Below are 20,476 nucleotides of genomic sequence, written 5' to 3' on the forward strand. Positions count from 1 at the left end.
AGAGAATGGAGGGTTATGGGGATTCGGTGGGAAAGTGGAGTTGAGGAGTATCGTATCAGATCAGTCATGTTCTCATTGAATGGCGGAGCAGACTCGATGGGCCGAAAGGCCTTCTTCTGCTCCTAGGCCATATAGTCTTCCTGTTCTCTTCCCTTTGTCCTACAAGCTGCAGGCTTTCAGCAACCAAGCTTGGCATCAGGCAAAGCACTTCAGCGACCTGGACCTGCTTTTAACTCTGGGGAGTCTGGTGCATCTTTTAAAATGCCTTTTTAGATGTGACACAGATTTGCCTGTCTGTCGCTAGATAAACAGAAGCCGTTACATCAAGTGCTCTGGAACAGAACAAATATGAAACAATGAATAATTTAGTGCCACCATAATAACCATGGGCAATTGAGTGCCCCAGACACAATATAATTCAATCATCGTGTGCCTTTATGGCCTCAAAAGAGCCTTAACGCTTCATCCAGCTTTCTCAATATATAAAAATATATAAAATTGTATAAAGATGTCAGTTTTATATATGAATAACTTGACATAAAATAAAATATTACGTAAATAAAAATAACTATACATAGATTCTGGCAATTGAGGGTTGATGAATGTCAGTCGAATTCAATGCACAATACGAGCCCGGCATCTCCGCTCCCGGCATCTCCGCTCCCGGCATCTCCGCTCCCGGCATCTCCGCTCCCGGCATCTCCGCTCCCGGCATCTCCGCTCCCGGCATCTCCGCTCCCTGCATCTCCGCTCCCTGCATCTCCGCTCCCGGCATCTCCGCTCCCTGCCCGAATAGTTAACAGGTGGTGGGCAGCTTTATTCATTTCGGTACTGAATAGGCTGCATCTCACCTGCTCCGAAAACTAAAGCTTCATACCACAAGTCCGCTCGTGATTGGGACTGGCTAAATGGGTTGCAATAGTATTGTATGTTCCTTCGTTCCAGTGGCTGTCTATTGTTGCTCACAATTTCTTAAAATAATTCCATCATTTGAAAAGCCATGGGTTGTATCTGAAAGCGATGATGACTTAAAACACAATACTTTCTTCTTTCTGCTTCCAGATGTAAGATGGAAGAACAAATTTTGGGGGAAGTCCCTTGAGATTGTGCCTGTTGGAATGGTGAATGTGAGTTTACCAAAGTAAGTACCTGATTTAGAATTTGTTTTGAATACATTTGTGAGATAGGAGTGTCGCTGACCAGGCTAGCATGTATTGCCCATCCCTAATTGCCCTTGAGAAGGTGGTGGTGAGCTGTCGGCTTGAACCGCTGCAGTCCCAGTGGTGTAGGTACACCCCCAGTGCTGATGGGAGGGAATTCCAGGATTGTGACCCAGCGGCAATGAAGGAATGGAGTAATAATTCAAAGTCTGAATGGTGAGTGACCTGGAGGGGATCTTGCAGGTGGTGGTATTCCCATCTATCTGTTGTCCTTGTCCTTCTAGACAGTAGAGGTTGTGAGTTTGGACGGTGCTACCTTGATTAGTTCCTGCAGTGCATCTTGTGGATGGTACCCGCTTCTGCCACTGTGTGTGGCGGTGATGGGCGTGAATGTGTGTGGAAGGGGTGCCAATCAAGCGGGTTGCTTTGTCCTGGATAGTGTCAAAATTGTTGAGTTTTGATGGGGTAAATAAGGAGGAACTACTTTAGTGGCAGCAGGGTCATTCAACAGAAGACACAGGTTGAAGGTGATTGGCAAAATGATCAAAGGCTAAATGAGCAAATGTTTTTATACGCGGTGAGTGATTATGATCTGGAATGCAGTCCCTAAATGGGTGGTCGAAGTAGATTCTATAGTAGTATCTATTAGGGATTTGGTTAAACGCTTATTCTGGAAAACATTACAGGGCAAGTGGGCTTCGTTGGATGGCTGTAGCAAAAGCTAGCATGGATACAATGGATTAAATGACCTCCTGTGTTGTATCATTCTGTGACTTACGCATTTATTCATGGGTCGTGAGAGAGCAGGGTTCAAATATATGCAACACATTTGTGGCGATTTGTTTCAAGCGTGTTTTCTGTGACATTCCCAGGTTTGGCGAACATTATCAGTGGAATAAGATCACGTCCTGCATCCACAACATCCTGAGTGGACAGCGTTGGATAGAACATTACGGGGAAGTGACGATAACAAACCTGAAGAGCAGTAGCTGTCACTGCAGGCTGACATTTTGCAAGGCGAGTTTGCTCATGAGGGTTCTTGCCCATCTGGCGCTGGGCAGTCCAGTTGGAACTGTCGGCAATATGTCTAAAAGGTGTACCCATGCAATTCCTTTCCTTTTGTCTGTCCCTGAAGGCTGGGAGGCATCCGCTAAAGAGACGGAGTGTCGTATCCAATTCTGGGCAGCGCACTTCAGGAAGGATGTCAAGACCTTGGAGGATTTACTAGGATAGTACTAGGGGTGTGGGACTTCAGCTATGTAGAGAAGCTGGGACTGTTCTCCATGGGAAGAGAAGGTTAAGGAGAAGACTTAATAAAGGTGTTCAAACCCTTGGAAGAGTAAATTGGGAGAAACTGAAAATGAAATGAATGAAAATATCTTATTGTCACAAGTAGGCTTCAAATGAAGTTGCTGTGAAAAGCCCCTAGTCACCACATTCCGGCACCTGTTCGGGGAGGCTGGTACGGGAATTGAACCGTGCTGCTGGCCTGCCTTGTTCTGCTTTCAAAGACAGCGATTTAGCCCTGTGCTAAACAACCCCTATTTCCAATAGCAGAAGGGCAGAGGAAAAAGAACCAGAGGTGAGATGTTTCTTTGTTAATTCACACCGGGAGTTACGATCGGGACCACCTGAGCATATGGTGAAAGCAGATTCAAGAATGATTTTCAAAGGGGAATTGGGTGAATACTTGAAGGGGAAAAATTTGCAGCACCATGGGGAAAAAGTAGGGGAGTGGGACTAATTAGATTGTGCTTTTCTCAGTCCAGCACCAGCAGGGTGGACCAAATGGCCACTGATGTTCTATGACCACTTGCGGTTAATATAGCCAAAGGACAAGGAAGAAAAGATGCCCGTATTGGGTTGGGTTGGATGACTGGTTGTAGTACCTGCTGTCAGAATGTATTTCTAGCTCCCAGCCTTAAACCAGAGAACTGTGACATTCAGACATTGCTCTACCTTGTTTTAACTCTTGTCCACTGCCTCTGCCATCCTCCTGCTCACCTCAAGCTCTGTGACCAGAGGGTGAAGGCATGAGCTCTGGAGAGGTAAGGTGCGCAGTTTAAATTGAGCTGCTTTGCACCGAGTGTGTGGAACAGACCGTCCGGGTGCAAGTGATTTATGTCGCCTTTTGAATCAGGGCTTGGACGGTACAAATGAGGGGGAAAACAGGGTGACGGGGGAGTGTGCGTGGTGGAGTTTGTGACTGGCCGAATGAGACGCAACGAATGGCCCTTTCAGGATTTGTGCGAGTCCAGGTGTTTATATTTAACAAATCTCCATGTGTAAAAGCTAAATAAAGTTTGAATCTCACTCCGGGTGTTGCCAATGGTGCTTTCTCTATTTTTCAGACGAAATACTGGAGTTCGAATGTAAATGAGGTGCACGGCTCCGTGATGGATCAGAGTGGAAGGGTCATCCGTCAACTGTTCGGCAAATGGCATGAGGGGATTTTCTGTGGCGGGCCACAATCTGCTAAGTGCATTTGGAAACCAAGTAAGGATATTTACACTCTCTCCCATTGTGGGCACTTCCGTTTTCAGCAATGTGTACAACATTCATTCTTGACAATGTTCCTAGAGAGGGAGATTCCTGATGAGAGGAAAGTATTGCATTTGTATAGCGCCTTACGCAAACTCAAGATTTCGAAGCTCTTCAACAGCCAGTGGAATAGTTTTCAGGAGCAGTCACTGCTGTAATGTAGGAAATGCAGCAGCTAATTTATGCACAGCAAGCTCCCACAAACAGCAACTCGATAACGTCCAGATAATCTGTTTTCGGTGTTAGCTAAGGGGGGGGGGGGGGGAGGAAATATTGGCCATTCTAAATCGAGAAATCCCAGCTCTACTTTGTGTCACGGGACCCTTTGCGTCCTGAGAGGGCAACAGGAAGTCGGCTGAAAGTCAGCACGTCCGACCGCCCTGCCTCGGGATGTCAAGCTGGAGTTGGTGTTCAGGGCGCCGGGCTTGAACCCCACATCCTTCTGACTCTGAGGCGAGAGAGCTACCACTGCACCCAGGCTGATGGATCAGTAAAACACTCTGCATTGTGGAGCCAGAGGGGCTCGGATATGAAATCTGACCTGTGCTTAAGGTAGCTGGAGCCTTGGCATACCACGGAGGTAAAGGAAATCGGTTAAGTTCTGATAATATTTCAGTAGCCCTCACTGAGACTCTAAACCTGGAAACCCCACAACAGGCCTCAGGATCTTGGTCCTCTGTCTAATTTCACGACTGCATGCTGGCCCCAGGCGACACTATCCAAAAGTATGTCCGGTCCTGCCACCTGTATCCTAACTCCCACCAACTCGACTTCTGCTTCTGATGGGACTTCTGCTTCTGATGGCTCACAGCCCCTCACGAATGCCTAGTATTGAGCTGCTAGGCCTGTTTGAAATCTATCTCATTTAGCACAGTGGTAAAGCCACACAACACAATGGAAGAGGTTCTCGATGTGAAGAAGGAACTTGGTTACCACAGGGACTGCACCAATACTGTCATGACAGATGCATCTGCAGCAGGCAGGCTTGTACATCCTCCGAGGCCCGTGGAGACCTTTTGACCTGACCTGACCCGACCCGACCTGACCTCCACGACCTGGAAGTGGATCGGGCCCAAACCGGAAGTGAAGCCCCGACCTCGATTTGGCACTGACCCAGACCTCGGAGCTCCCAACCAGGCCTAACAACCGACGCCAGCCCCTGGATCGCCCTGTGTGGTAGTCACCACTGTTGTATTGTATATACTGATGTGTTGGGTGTTCTGGATCACAAACAGGTCACCAACACTGGAAGTGGTGCAACTCTATTTTATTATAATATTAACTATATTAACATACTTGAACTGTGGGTAAATGCAATACCAGCTTTAACTGTTGATCCTTGCCTAGTCCTAACCAGGTGATGCACTCAGCACATGGTGAATGTCTGTGTTGCAGGCTGTGAGCTCTTGTGCTCCGAGCTGGCTGCTACTAGAATGAGCGGGAACTCTCCTGTCCCCTGTCTTTATAGTGCATGTGCTCTCACTGGTGATTGGCTGCGGTGTTGTGTATGCTGATTGGTCCCACTGCATGTCCATCAGTGTGTGTGTGTGTGTGCCTGCACCATGATATACTGGTGTATATTATGACATCCTCCCTTTTATATAATGAATATGTGCCTGCGTGACAATAAATATCGTGTAGTGAATGTAAAAAAAAAAAACTCCCACCAACTCATTCACCCAACATCCCTCTGTTTTGCTGACCTACATTGGTTACCAATCCAGCAACTCCTCAATTTTAAAATTCTCATCCTTGTTTCTGAATCCCCCCATGGCCTCGCCCCTCTGTCTCCGTAGCCACCTCCGGGTAGCACAGTGGTTAGCACGGTGGCCTCACCGCGCCAGGGTCCCAGGTTCGATTCCCGGCTTGGGTCACTGTCTGTGCGGAGTCTGCACGTTCTCCCCGTGTGTGCGTGGGTTTCCTCCGGGTGCTCTGGTTTCCTCCCACAGTCCAAAGATGTGCGGGTTAGGTGGATTGGCCATGGTAAATTGCCCTTGGGTGTCCAAAAAGATTAGTTGGGGTTCGGGGGAGAGGGTGGAGGTGTGGGGTTTAAGTGGGGTGCTCTTTCCAAAGGACGGTGCAGACTTGATGGGCCGAATGGCCTCCTTCTGCACAGTAAATTCTATGTTCTATGTCCAGCACCGTAACCCTTCCAAGATTGCTGTGACCCTCCAACTCGGGCCTCTTGAGCATCATCGATGTTGATCGCTCCAACCGTTGACTGCCACATCTTCAGCTTACACGTGCCATAGTGCCACTTGTAATGACACGTGCCATAGCTTTTGTAATGGCATGCACCATTTATAATGGTATGCATAGTACTCTTTGTAATGACATGTGCCATAGCATTTGTAATGGCAGGCACTATTTATAATGGCCTGCTTAGTATTCTTTGTAATGACATGTACCATCTGTAATGACACATGTCGTAGCGTTTGTAATACAAAGAACAAAGAAAAGTACAGCACAGGAACGGGCCATTCGTCCCTCCAAGCCCGTGCCAACCATGCTGCCCGTCTAAACTAAAATCTTCTACACTTCCTGGGTCCGTATCCCTCTATTCCCATCCTATTCATGTATTTGTTAAGATGCCCCTTAAATGTCACTATCGTCCCTGCTTCCACCACCTCCTCCGGCAGCGGGTTCCAGGCACCCACTACCCTCTGTGTAAAAAGCTTGCCTCGTACAACCCCTCTAAACCTTGCCCCTCGTACCTTAAACCTATGCCCCCTAGTAATTGACCCCTCTACCCTGGGGAAAAGCCTCTGACTATCCACTCAGTCAATGCTCCTCATAATTTTGTAGACCTCTATCAGGTAGCCCTTCAACCTCCGTCGTTCCAGTGAGAACAAACCAAGTTTATTCAACTGCTCCTCATAGCTAATGCCCTCCATACCAAGCAACATCCTGGTAAATCTCTTCTGCACCCTCTCTAAAGCCTCCACATCCTTCTGGTAGTGTGGCGACCAGAATTGAACACTACTCCAAGTGTGGCCTAACTAAGGTTCTGTACAGCTGCAACATGACTTGCCAATTCTTATACTCAATGCCCCGGCCAATGAAGGCAAGCATGCCGTATGCCTTCTTGACTACCTTCTCCACCTGTGTTGCCCCTTTCAGTGACCTGTGGACCTGTGCACCTAGATCTCTCTGACTTTCAATACTCTTGAGGGTTCTACCATTCACTGTATATTCCCTACCTGCATTAGACCTTCCAAAATGCATTACCTCACATTTGTCCGGATTAAACTCCATCTGCCATCTCTCCGCCCAAGTCTCCAAACGATCTAAATCCTGCTGTATCCTCTGACGGTCCTCATCGCTATCCGCAGTTCCACCAACCTTTGAGTCGTCTGCAACCTTACTAATCAGTCCAGTTACATTTACAATGGCAGACATAATTTATAATGGCACGCATAGTACTCTTTGTAATGACACGTACCGTTTCTAATGACACGTACCGTGTACCATAACCTTTGTAATGACGCGCACCATACCATTTGTAACAACGTACCATTTTTTTCTGCCTTTCAGATCCTGTACCCAAAGATCATGAAAATTATTACGGTTTCACCACATTCGCACGAGAACTTAATGAATTGACTCCTGATCTTAAGCGTGTCTTACCCTTGACTGACACGCGCCTCCGGCCTGACCAGAGGTAGGCTGAAGTAGCCGAGTTGTTTGGAAGAAAGCTACCATCCGTACTGGGGCTGTTGCAGTTACTCCTAAAGTCATCATATAAAATTCAATTCCATTGCAATTTTAGTTGCTCCCAAGGTAGTCAGCGGAGTTGTGTTATGACTCCAAGAATATTTCTGGCATTTGCACGGATACCTGACCGGTTTGTATGTTCCCCGTTCTTTTAGTTGAGAATATAACGTCTATAAAACAGGAGCATTCATGCCTCCGTAGTTTCACACGTAAACATTACACAGCATGATTTCTGGGCACTGTTGAATGAACTCTGAGCCACCTGTGGATCTAGCGAGCAGTGATCGGACTCTAACTCTGTATACCGAGCCGTTGTGTGAAATAATTTGCATCACTAGATTCCGACTCCATGCGAACAAGGAGCGGGAGAAGGCCATTCAGCCCCTCGATCCTGCTCCGCCATTTGATCAGGTCATGACTAAGCTGATAGTAACCTCAATCCTGCATCCCGCTTACCACCCCAATGACCTATCACCCCCTTGCTTACCAAGAATCTCTTCACCTCTGCCTTCAAAATATTCAAAGACTGCTTCCACCGCATTTTCAGGAAGAGAGTTCCAGAGACTCCTGACTCTCCTGAGAGAAAAATATTTTGCCTCATCTCTGTTTTCAATGGGCAGCCCCTTATTTTATTTCTTTATAAATTTAGTGTAGCCAATTCTTTTTTTCCAATGAAGGGGAAATTTAACATGGCCAATCCACCAACTTACACACCTTTTTTTAAAATATAAATTCAAATTACCCAATTATTGTTTTTTCCAATTAAGGGGCAATTTAGCGTGGCCTATCCACCTACTCTGCACATTTTTGGGTTGTGGGGGCGAAACCCACGCAAACACGGAGAATGTGCAAACTCCACGCGGAGAGTGACCCAGAGCCGGGATCGAACCCGGGTCCTCGGTGCCGTGAGGCAGCAGTTCTTACCACCGTGTCGCTCCTCACTTTTAAACAGTGACGCAGTGTAGCGGAGCGTGACTGGCAGGAAGGCCTGGTTGTGAAAAAAGCAAAAGAGCAAATTTTAATTCCATTGCACCACGCATTGCCCAGTATAAACATTGGACGTTTTCAATTTCACAGCAAATTCTCTTGTCGATGACAGCGCTGGACTTGTGTTGGCCTAAAGCCAACTTGGCACACGTTGAGTGATGGTTTCCATCCATTTACCTGTGCACTCTAAATAAACAGTAGTAACACCTCCTTGAAAGATTTAGACCATAACACCCAAGACATTGGGGGTGGGTTTTTCTATCCCGCCACGCCAGATTTCTGGTTCAGCACGCCATTGGGATTCTCCGTTTCACCGGCTCGTCAATGAGGTTTCCCATTATGGGACAGCCCCCGGCTGCCGGCAAAACGGAGCATCCCGGCGGTGAAGAATTCAGCCCAGGTCTTTAGAATGAACATGTGGACCTTGGATTCACTTTGTCATATTCTTTTGTCAGTCATTTCATTGATAATAAATAATTGATCTTTATTATTGTCACAAGCAGGGTTACATTAACACTGCAATGAACTTACTGTGAAAAGCCCCTAGTCGCCACATCCGGCACCTGTTCGGGTACACAGAGGGAGAATTCAGAATGTCCAATTCACCTAACAAGCACGTCTTTCGGGACTTGTGGGAGGAAACCGGAGCGCCCGGAGGAAACCCACGCAGACACGGGGAGAACGTGCAGACTCCACACAGACAGTACGGTCTTTTGACAATAGGCTGGGAGGGGGGTTCTCTATATTCTTACACTGGTTTGAGCTTTTGAAAGACTAGTCTTGTGCACCTTTGCCACAGACATGAATTTGGACTGGGCGAGGTGGTTGGCTGTGGTGTTGCAGATTTCCCATGGAATCGGAGAATGATACAGCACAGGGGGAGGCTATTTAGTCCACCTTGCCTGTGCCGTTCTTTGCAGGTGTTCTACTTTGCTCATAGCTCTGCAATATTTTTCTACTTGAGAGTTACAGTTGAATCACCTTCCCCCACCCTTTCAGGCAATGCATTCCACATCACCGGAAAGAATATTATTTTCCGCATCACCCTGAGCGCTCTCTTTTTTTCCACCGGTTACTTTAAAGCACTGTGCGCTCGGGGTACCGCATGTGTGTTGCTGAAAAGAGAGAAGTGTTGCTGAAGTTTTTCGTCACGACAAATGCAAGAATACCAAATTTTAGACAATCGCAACAATTTCTTCCTCAGGACCAAAAGGGCAAGTTCACTCTCATTGATCATTTGAAACCTGTGATCTTTCATATGAGCTGATGAGTTGAAGATGTCTCTCTTTTCGGCAATTTCCAAGTTCTGAGCTGTCAAATTGATTAGCGCAGGAATGCGTTTTCAGTTTAATATTTTGATTTCCACACAGGTACCTAGAGGAGGGAAATACTGAGGCAGCAGAAGTTCATAAACAAAGGGTTGAGCAGCTCCAGAGAGACAGAAGGAGGATCATGGAGGAAAACAACATGGTCTATTTGTCGCGCTTCTTTACGTAAGTAACTGGTTATAACGAAGATCAGCGGCGGCACCTTCTCCCGTTTCACATGCAGTCGGTACGCAACTCCACAAGCAAACCTCCAATGCTGCAGAAACCTTGTGCCGCCAGCACTGGGTTGGGCGGAATATGAAACTGGGAATGAGGCGGGGAGTCAATTGCCAATGTCTTATCAACCACATTGTGGAGGTTTGTCAATGTCATGTCAATTCGGGGCAGCACGGTGGAGCAGTGGGTTAGCCCTGTTGCCCCTCAGCGCTGAGGCCCCAGGTTCGATCCCGGCTCTGGGTCACTGTCTGTGTGGAGTCTGCATGTTCTCCCCGTGTGTGCGTGGGTTTCCTCCGGGTGCTCCGGTTTCCTTCCACAGTCCAAAGATGTGCAGGTTAGGTGGATTGGCCATGCTAAATTGCCCTTGGTGTTGGGTGGGGTTCCTGGGTTATGGGGATAGGGTGGAGGTGTGCTCTATCCAAGAGCTGGTGCAGACTCGATGGGCCGAATGGCCTCCTTCTGCACTGTAAATTCTATGATCTGCATTGTTATGGTAAAGAGAAAGTGGCTGAGATAGACGGATTTTTAATCTGTTAGGGAATTCAGGATTGTGGGAATAAGGTGGGAAAGTGGAGTCATCACATCAGATCAGTCATGATCGAATTGAATGGCAGAGCAGACGTGATGGGCCGAATGGCCTACTTCTGCTCCTTTGCCTTGTGGTCTTATGATGATGGGTATTAGTTGTCTTTGGGCATGTATCAATAGGGGATTCCCCTCATTTGTGTTTAATTTATTCGTTTATGTTTTATTTAAAAAAATATATTTTTACACTCCTTTTTCATCCAAATTTTACACCCACCATCAAACAATCAACGGTAACAAATACAATGTCAATCCCTTGGCCAACCATTCCCCTCTTTCCCCCAAACAACCCTCAACATTTTAAATACAAACATCAAAGAAAAGGATTCAGGAATCCACCATCCATCCATCCATCCATAGTCACCAACAACCTTCACAATCCACCCCCCCCCCTGATGTTCGGTGTCATCCAATTCTTGAAAGTGCATAATAAACAAAGCCCATGAATTGTAGAATCCTTTCCCTCAACTCAAACTTGATTTTTGTTTTATTCAGAAAAGTATGAATCGTGAGCAGGAAAGTGTCTAAAAGCCTGAACGTTTGAACTAAATGACAAAAGTCAGGTTTTTACAATGTTAACTTTTCCCCTTGGGCGTCACCCTTGGTTTTCAATGAATGTTAAGCATTTAAATGAATGTCCAAATGGAATTCTTCACTCTGCCCTGGTCCACTTCACACCAGCTTCTCCACTCTGGCCTCACCCCTGTATCCACACATCCTTTGTCTACAACCGAGAGAGTAAATGAGAGGGCTTCGGTTTAACGCCTTCTCCAAAAAGATGACTCCTCCAACAATGCAGTACCCCCTCAGTACTATATTGGGCATCCCAGCCGAGATTGTTACGCTCACGTCTTTAAAACGGGACTTGACCCCATGACCTACTGACTCAGCAGCGAGCTTGCACGCTGCTGTTGGATGGCAAGGCTATTGTTCAGAAGCTGTGCTATGTCTTCTTTCCAGGAAAACCATTGATGGCAGTGGGAAGGAATCCTGGATGAGCAACGGAACTTACTGGGAGCTGAGGAGAGATCCTGGATACTCAAAGGTGGACAACCCGGTGCTTTGGTGAGAACACAGTTACAGGCTGTGCGTCGAAGGCCTTCGCAGCTCCCCTTACTTCTCCCCAACCCACAGACGCTGCTCCTCTGAAATACCTCTCAGTAGGTGCCTTAAGTTTTATATAAGGGAGCACAACTGACCAGCACACGACTGACTGAGGCAAAAAAACTGTGTGTCCGGTGCATAAAAAGATTCTCTCCTCACTCTAAAGCAAATCAAATGGTCAAGAGAATAGGGGTGTCTCTAGTTATCTCAAAGTGCATTATTTAGAAATACACCAAGGTTGTTGCACGTGCTACACATTAACGCCCATCTTAGTTGTGACGTGTGCGCACCTGTCCTTGTCTGTACTACACTGACATCTTTCTCTTTGAAAGCTCCACACTCTGTGCCCCACGTAAAATAACTTGTTGTGTTGCTAAACTCTTTGTTCTATAACCAGTTTTAGTTTATAAGAAAAATTCGAAACTTTCCTTTTTAATGTATATTTATTGCCGGCTCTGGAAGAGAAGTTTCCATTTTATAATTTACTTCACTGCTTGCAAAGATCTGACGGGTTGCCTGGCGCCTTTCGTAAGATCGTTGGCATCAGTTCCCACCCGGCGACCTTTTTTTAAAAAATTGTGTTAAAGTTTGGTCTGATACATAGGAGCATCTTTTCACGTTACACAGCAGCGACGAATCCCTAATATATCCTCCCCACTCTGTGGAACTGATAGTGCAGCTGTGCAGCCACTTCCGTCCCTCACCGCAGTAGACTGGTGATTTGTGCAAGATTGAAGTGGGGCGTTGCACGGTTCACTAAGTGAGCATCCAGCACTTTATAAGTGTCCGTAACACTGATTTTAAAATATCACTTTTTGTTTTCTGATGAAGTCGTTTGTTTGCAAGAATGAAAACTGGAGAGACCTTGTCGCTGTGCAAACTGTCCAGGCTTCACAAGGCACAAAGCGAGGGTTGCATCTTGCACTGCAGTTTGTACATATCTACAGAATCCCAGGGAGCAATGAAAATTAGAATAGCTGCAGAAATACTGGGTAGGGCACAGGTTTTCCATCATTAAATGGCACTTATTAAAGGGATGATTATTTGTGCTTTTCTCTTCCCCCCCCCCCCCCCCCCCCCCCCCCCCCCCCCCCAAAGGATTATTTTCAATCGTTTGAAATACTTGCACAGAAAACTTAGCTTGAAATTTTCTTCAAAGGCAGATAAGCACCGAGAAGGGACTTTTAAAAAGACACTGAACTCTTTCTTTTAAAAAAAAAAACTATGACGCCAACAATTTAGATTTGTGCGTTATTCTTTGTGGACATCACGAAGCATCTCATTGCAGGACAATGTTTGACAGGTGGATAGTGAGCAAGAGAGTGAAATCACACAGGAGGGTTCTTTTTAAGAGGGTTCTGGAAGCAGGAGTTCTGGTGTGCAGTAAATCCTTACTGGCCCCAGGGAGCACCACCATTGTGTAGAGATTGAGCAACAGTGCACGACATTAGGTGGCACATCGACTTCAAGAGACCAAGGCTTAAATTACCGCCCGGAGGATGGGATCTCTGTGCTAACCTCAGGAATGTTTAGCACACAATAGCTTCGGATCACCAGGGGAGAATTCCTCCGGATGCACCAGAAAAGAATGTAGAAAAGTTACAAAATCAACTTCATGTTGGTGATGGCCCACAATATCCTGACAGCACTGTGGAGCCACTCTGCAGCATAGAGTCAGACCAAGAGTGAGGGGAAAAGGAGCATAATTAAAATGAAGTGTGTCTGGGGGTGTGCACAGTGCTATTCCATCTTATTCCTGCATTGACGTCTGGCTTTTCTCACTCATATTTGGCACCAATTTCATCCCCTCCTTGTTTGTACCAGGCCCCTGCTCTCTGCCCTACCTACATGGCAGCAACGTGTTTGCAGAATAGCAATCTTGAAAAATATCATTGCTGAGTTGTCCAGGTGAGTGGAACTCACAGCGGCCTGCAGCCTTGCAACGAAAAGTAACAACAAATCCACAACTGATGTTGCCTGAGAGTTTCAGCATTAATCATGCTTTTCTCTCCTGAGAAAGGGAGTGTAACCCTTAAGAAATGGTGGTTCTCTCCTGTGCCAGCATGTCTCCTCTGTCCAGCAGCACATGTACATTCAGGTTATAGACCACAAGATATAGGAGTGGAATTAGGCCATTCGGCCCATCGGGTCTGCTCTGCCATACGTTACAGCAGTGCTTCTAGAGGTCTGTAAATGGGTAGATAATAGTGTAGATAATATGCTGGCACTTGCTAAGTTGTTGCTACCTTATGTGGTGTTTTGCAACATTCTGCCATGACTCTGCCAATGATCAGGAATTCCTCCACCCCCTCTCGTTAAATACGGGGGTTCGGTGCACCAGTGGTAATAACCATCCAGATACAAATATGCTTCTGCGCAGCTATTCAAGATCAACGTGCACGTCTATAGTTTTCTGGTCCTGATGTCGGAGAAGGCTGTGAACCAGCAGAGAGACACTGTCAACAGGTCACCAGCTTGCACAGAATCTAAACATTGGCGGCACCCTTGAGGCCATTGCTGACGTTGCGTCGATTTAGGCAAAGAAAGATCCCACGTGCTGTCACCGTTCCTGATTATATGTGGACATCAGGCGAGGTCAGGTTGGTGCTCGTCTGCTGACTAGGTTGCCAAAACTCCTTGTTGAGTTTTTCTTAACCATACAGACCCAGGCGGTCATAGCAAGAGAGTGGCACAAGTGGTTGTTAAACACTCGGTTAAATTGGCTGTTCATAAACACACTCTTGGTGTTACACACCATGACTGAAATGTCAAGTGTGCTCATTTGCAATTAAATATTAAATCTTTTCAAGATATTAATATCCTGTTTAACTGTTGAAAGCTAGTGATCATACCTATAATCATTTGTAGAGCAGTAAGAAATTTGTTTTTTTAACAGTTAGCATTTTGCTTTTCTCTGGCCTTAAACCCATTTGATTCTTTAAGTTTAATTTTTTTTTCAAGCCCTTGGTTAGCGTGCTTGAATCTGTTTTAATCATTCTTAAATTAATGTTGGATTGTTCATTGCAAAAAAGAAAAGCTGACCGTCAGCCAAGGCAATTGGCAGGGGCTGCAGTTATCCTCTGTGTTCCTGGGACTTGAGTAGGGGAAGGGATTAGCCAGGTATCCTGCCCTGGATTCCTCTCCAGTGTTTCCTCCCAGAGACCATGCAGCCTGCCTGTTGCATCAGGGCCATTTTGCTCATTCCGTTCTGATGGCACCGTGTGGCAGCTCATCATACTGATGTTCAGTGCCTAAGGCTTGCATGTGAAGAGTGTCCACATGAATGGGTTGACAGGCATGCCTAATCCTATCTCTGAATGGATAAAACATGGAGTGGGGGCGATTTGTCAATGATATGTTGGTAAGATCTCTGTTTAAATGTGACCGATGCAATAATCCTGGGTATCCCATTCCAAATTGTAAAGAGAAAGCCATCTTTTCTTCATCGTTTCATCAGTACTTGCCACTCGCTGGTCGACCCTGTGCAATGTAAAGATGAATAAAGAAATATTTTGCTGCATATTTGCAGCATTTCTATCTAGTCGGGAGCTGAAAATGGGAAAAAAAAAATCGGGAGAGACCTTTCTGTAGGCGAGGAGCGGTGGAGAAGAAAGCAGAAAAGAAAAAATTAAATGAATGTTGGCTGACACTGAATTGCACTCTGGTTATGGTTACAAGGTTCTTACTCTTATACAGGTGGTCTGTCCATATCGTAGGTACTTTAGTGTCCAGTCTGACCACCTTGGATGTATTTTTGAGACTGTTATTGGGAGTGTGGAAAATTTCATCTAATACATTTATCATTTGTTGGCCTAATTACTGTCTGGCCATATTAATGCAGTATAAATCTGGTATTTATACCCATAAAGTGGGATGTTGTTGTCTGCGGGCAGGCAGTAGACAACCCTATCAGAAAACGTGATCGTCCGTTCATTATCTACTGAGGTACGATGATTTGTCTGTTCACTAATCATTCGCAACATAATTCTTGGAATCCATTTTCTGATCACCGCACTTCTGTAATTTTTATGAGACGCAAACATTTTTGTAAACCAGGGCAAGACTTGTTAAAAGCACCAAAATCAAATCTGTCTGGCATATGACCCGAGATATCAGACCCAAAAGCAACATACATTTTGCAGGCCCTAAATGAATGTGGCTTTATGGAAAACCCTTAACGTTGGCTAAATAGCAAACGTTTAATTTTCTTTTCTGAATTTCTGCCAGCTTTCAGGAATTTTGGCCCATTCAGGATTATCTTTCAGCCTGGGAATGGCCATCATTCACCAGGTTTGAATGCAGGGAATCCATTTGATTTAACCTTCCCAAGAATGCCAAGTGTATCAGCTACCTGAACTGAATCGTTCTCCCACTTGGATGAATCATCCAACTGGGGACCACTCTCTCTGTCAGGAAATATGACCTAACCCTCTCTTTTAAACGTGCTCTTCCCCTACAAACGTGCAAGCATTGATCCAGGTTTGCTTTCTCACGACAAACAAGTTTCATGGTGTCAATCTTTTGGGCGAAAACAGTGCAAAACTGGTGGTACCAAATTGGCAGTGGTCTTTGCACTCCATCCAACACCCCCCACCACCCCTCCAATCTCCTCTCCTCACAATGACTGACCAAGGCCACAACCACTGTGGTTCTTTAATAGTTTGACAAGTCTTGAGTGAATTAAAGGTGATTCTTGTTGAACTACTTTGGCTCGCTTGCTCCATTACTGCTTGAGACTCGCAAAGCAATGCCAATCCCATTACTGATGTCAGCAGTAGCTCAGCTGGGACTAGGGCTTCTGACCATGTTATTGCTTTTGACTGATGGCTGCTGACCACAGGACTGAAAGCTGCTACACATTACCAAAGAAGGAACAATATATTGTAAAGTTAAACTTTAGGCTCCTTTAATATCCTAGTCAAAGCTGATACTTTTTCAAAAATACTGCTTTCTAGGTCTACTTTTATTGCAAGTGGCCCTACTCTAGGTGCCCTTCTCCACTAACCTGGTTAGTAATCTGCCCCTGTCCTACCGTCACTGCCATTATACCTCTCCACCCAGGGCAGCAAGGTGGCGCAGTGGTTAGCACTGCTGCCTACAGCGCCGAGGACCCCGGTTCGATCCCGGCCCCGGGTCACTGTCCGTGTGGAGTTTGCACATTCTCCCCGTGTCTGCGGGGGTTTCACCCCCACAACATAAAAATGTGCAGGTTAGGTGGATTGGCCACGCTAAATTGCCCCTTTATTGGAAAAAAAGTATTTGGGTACTCTAAATTTATATTTATAAAAAAGTTCTGCCTCTCCACCCGGAGCGTGTGTGCTATAGAGGAGGGAGGGTAAGTATACACTTAGCCGGTTCTTTAGTGGTGAATAATCATGTGAAAAACAGATTTGATTTTGGACACATTTCAATGCCATTCTTGAGAGGATAATGTCTCTGTGTGGAAGTTTTTCAGTGACTTGTTTCTGTGCCTTGCTCACTCCCGTTATTAGGAACCTTTTCTTTCGGCTCCATGCCAGAGTCCGTGACTTTCAAAAATGCATGATAAATAATCCTTTGGTTCATCACTCCGATACACTAGGTGCCATTTGCCCAGTTTAGCCTCCGCAGTTTGCACTATTGTTGGAGGCAAATGAATAGTTACGCACAAAACTTCCAGAGATCTTCCGAACCATACCCACTGACCATTGCCACACCCCTCAATGGCAACCAGGTAAACCTCCAGGTTGCCTCTCTAACATTGCGATCTACATTTTTCAAGGAAAATCAATTACATTTCACTGATGACCCATCTATGGTCCTAGCGGGACTTGGAACATGGATATCATGTCATTGAATAGTCATCCATGTTAGGCATACTCATACAGTACTTTTAATAAAAGGATCATGTGTCACACCATGACTTGGGGTTAATGGGGCCAAAGCATCTCTTTATCCTCTACTCCCCCTGGGAGTGAGATTTACCAATGTTACCCTGCTACTGGATTCAATGATCATTGTCACAAGGAGGAGTGAATTAAGTGTGATTAGAGCGGCAAGGTGGCACAGTGGTTAGCACTGCTGCCTCACGCCGCCAAGGACCCAGGTTCGACCCCGCCCCCGGGTCACTGTCCGTGTGGAGTTTGCACCTTCTTCCCCATGTCTGCGTGGGTCTCACCCCCAAAACCCAAAGATGTGCAGGGTTAGGTGGATTGACCACGCTAAATCACCCCTTAATAAAAAAAAAAACAATTAGGCATGATTGTTCCTCTTGGGAGACCTCATTCTAAAAGAAAGTGGATTGGAGAATGGGTCTCTTTTATTGGGGCTCCTCGTATTCAGATTGGGTTTTGTCTCCGCAGAAGCAGTGCTTTTCAGCACTTTCTGTGGGTTTTTTAAATATACAAGAAAACATTAAATATGAAAAGATCACAACACTTCAAACCCATTGATTCTACAATCCTAAATTGTACGCCAGTTAATTTAATACCGAGAGAGCCAATTCTGCTGAGTTAGCCACTACATTCCCTGCGGTAAAACCAAATATTCAGAGCATCCATCTAACCGTACACATATTGGGATGCGAGGAACACGATGACCAGGTTCCCCCACCATATACCAACATACACGTGCTTTCCAAGCAGGGATCAGTAAACATGACTGAGGAGCTCATCTGGATCCTATCCTTAGGGGGCATGTGCTTGATTGCCTCTTGTCTGCTCCCTCCCAGCACTGAGAAAGAAAACTCGTTCGCAAACATTGACTCCAATGTCCTTCCACTCCATCGCCAGTGCTGTCTCCAAAACGCATTCGTCCGGCACTTATTTGCTGCAACAACGTATGAATTTATGTTGTCAGTGCTTCCACTTAAATGAAAGTTTAGTCTTCGTTAAGTGTTGAATCACCATTATACCTTGGGATTGGCACTCTTGTTACATTCACTGGTGCACAATGCTGAGATTTAAGGGGTGGGGTAACTGGACTGATCCAGGCATGGAAACAACGAGTAAGGCTCACTTTGAAATATTACAACAGACCTGGAGCTTCTGGAGAAAAAAAAACATCATTCTGCCTAAATTATGAATTTTGGAAACTCTTTGTATAATTTGGGGAAATGGTGATTAAAGCAATATTCAAATGAGCCTTGCGTAATCAGGAGTTTTGCTAATGCCTAAATTGTATTGAAAGAAAAGAAAATATCCAATTGAGCACAATCTGACAAGATGTTTAATAAATTATTGAAATCTTGTACTTGGCACCTTCAAAAACAACGTTTATTAAACACATGATTCTGTATCAAATTCATGAGTCCTTGAGTGTTTTTTTTGGTCCTCACCCCTCTGCACACCTCCCTCCAATTGTGAGGAAACCAGGCTGTACCTAGAGAGGTAGGGGGAATATGTGTGGGTGCTTCTATCCCTTGCTGAAGTAACCATTTTGTACAGACACGGCAGGCTGAATGGCCTCCTGTGACCATTCTATGAATCTTGATGAGTCGGTCCAGAAGGTGAGTATTATTAAGGAAGCTGATCATCACAGCTGATTTTTATTGTGTCCTTACATGTTTTTTGAGCCGTATTTGGCTATTCAGCTTTCCAACTTAAACTGTACACCTAGACTACATTCATCTTTGATAAACAATTTGCAGAACAGGCGGGGTCTATTGAGCCGCATGAGCTTGTCTGCCATGCAGTTAGATCATGGCGGATCTGTATCTTAACTTTTGTTCCCTAACCCTTAGCAAACCTGCTTAACAAAGAAAATCTATCCATGTCTGTGCAAGACGCCATCCGCCCCAGTGACTGAAGTAGTTTGGTAAATGTGCTGGCTTGTAGTGCTGCATCTATGCTGTTTTGTATTGCGAAGCACAATAGCGAGCACTTTGCTTATAAAGTTGAGGTCGCTCTTCATGCTAGAAGTGCCCCTGGAGAAAAACAGGGGATATTGGAACCATTCCTTCTGAATCTTCAAAAACTTCTTTCTCGGCTAATTACTTGACCCTTTCTCTGCATATTCTTTACATAAAAGTTCCCTGGACTGTTAGGCTGGTAAACTCGTGCAACTTTGTGTTGCATTTAGGGACTTCCGGTGACGGCGGGCGGGAGGCAGCCGCGTGTTGGAGGGCTCCCGTTCGGGAACGGCATTTTCGGGGAGTAACGCCCGGTCCTAGGGCCAGCGACGGCAGTAAAAGTCGGGAGATAGCGCAAGGAGAAGAAGGATGTCGAAAATCACCAAAAAACGGCCGGGAAAAAAGTGGCTGAAAGTCCGTTGGAGAGGGGAAAGGTCACCGCGGGGTCAACAAAGAAAATGGAGGCTGGAGCACCAGGGGAGGCCGCAGTGCTTGCGGCTGAAGAACTAACTAAGGTGATGGCTGCGGAATTCCAAAAGCAGTTGGCGCAGATTGGGAAATGTATGGAGACAATGAGGAAGGAGATGAGGGAGGTTTTGAATGTGCTGGTGGAGGAGGCGGTTTCCCCGGTGAAGACGGCGGTGGCGAGCGCAGTGGCGGAGGTGCGAGAGCAAGGGGAGGCGCTGAAGGAAGTGGAGGAGACGGTATTGCAGCACGGTGATCAACTTGCCTCGATGGGGAAGGAGATGCGGAAGGTGATGGACACGAACAAGGATCTGCGAGGAAAAATGGAAGATCTGGAAAACAGATCCAGGCGGCAGAATTTGTGGGTCGTGGGACTGCCCGAAGGAGTTGAAGGACCGAAGCCGACTGAGTATTTTGCCGCGATGCTGGCAAAACTACTGGGGGAGGGGGAGGACCCCTCCCGATATGAACTGGATCGGGCTCATCGGTCGTGGAGGCCTGTACCAAAGGCGAGTGAGCCGCCAAGGGCAGTGACTCTGTGCTTCCGT

General features: G+C 46.1%; 1 protein-coding gene across 2 annotated transcripts in view; it reads left to right on the plus strand.

Moving 5' to 3' along the window:
* LOC140398583 (oxysterol-binding protein-related protein 7-like) overlaps positions 1-18,915 on the plus strand; it is a 114,208-nt gene extending 95,293 nt beyond the window's left edge. For both annotated transcript variants that reach the window (XM_072487405.1, XM_072487406.1), the window contains exons 18-23: positions 1,063-1,141; positions 2,033-2,177; positions 3,512-3,656; positions 7,236-7,362; positions 9,773-9,895; positions 11,492-18,915. In XM_072487405.1, the coding sequence (XP_072343506.1) occupies positions 1,063-1,141; positions 2,033-2,177; positions 3,512-3,656; positions 7,236-7,362; positions 9,773-9,895; positions 11,492-11,600 (728 nt within the window). In that variant the 3' untranslated portion in view covers positions 11,601-18,915. The remainder of the gene's footprint in view (positions 1-1,062; positions 1,142-2,032; positions 2,178-3,511; positions 3,657-7,235; positions 7,363-9,772; positions 9,896-11,491) is intronic.
* The last annotated feature ends 1,561 nt before the right edge of the window (positions 18,916-20,476 follow it).

This window comes from Scyliorhinus torazame, chromosome 21 (assembly GCF_047496885.1).
Source record: "Scyliorhinus torazame isolate Kashiwa2021f chromosome 21, sScyTor2.1, whole genome shotgun sequence".
NCBI classification, from domain to species: domain Eukaryota; kingdom Metazoa; phylum Chordata; class Chondrichthyes; order Carcharhiniformes; family Scyliorhinidae; genus Scyliorhinus; species Scyliorhinus torazame.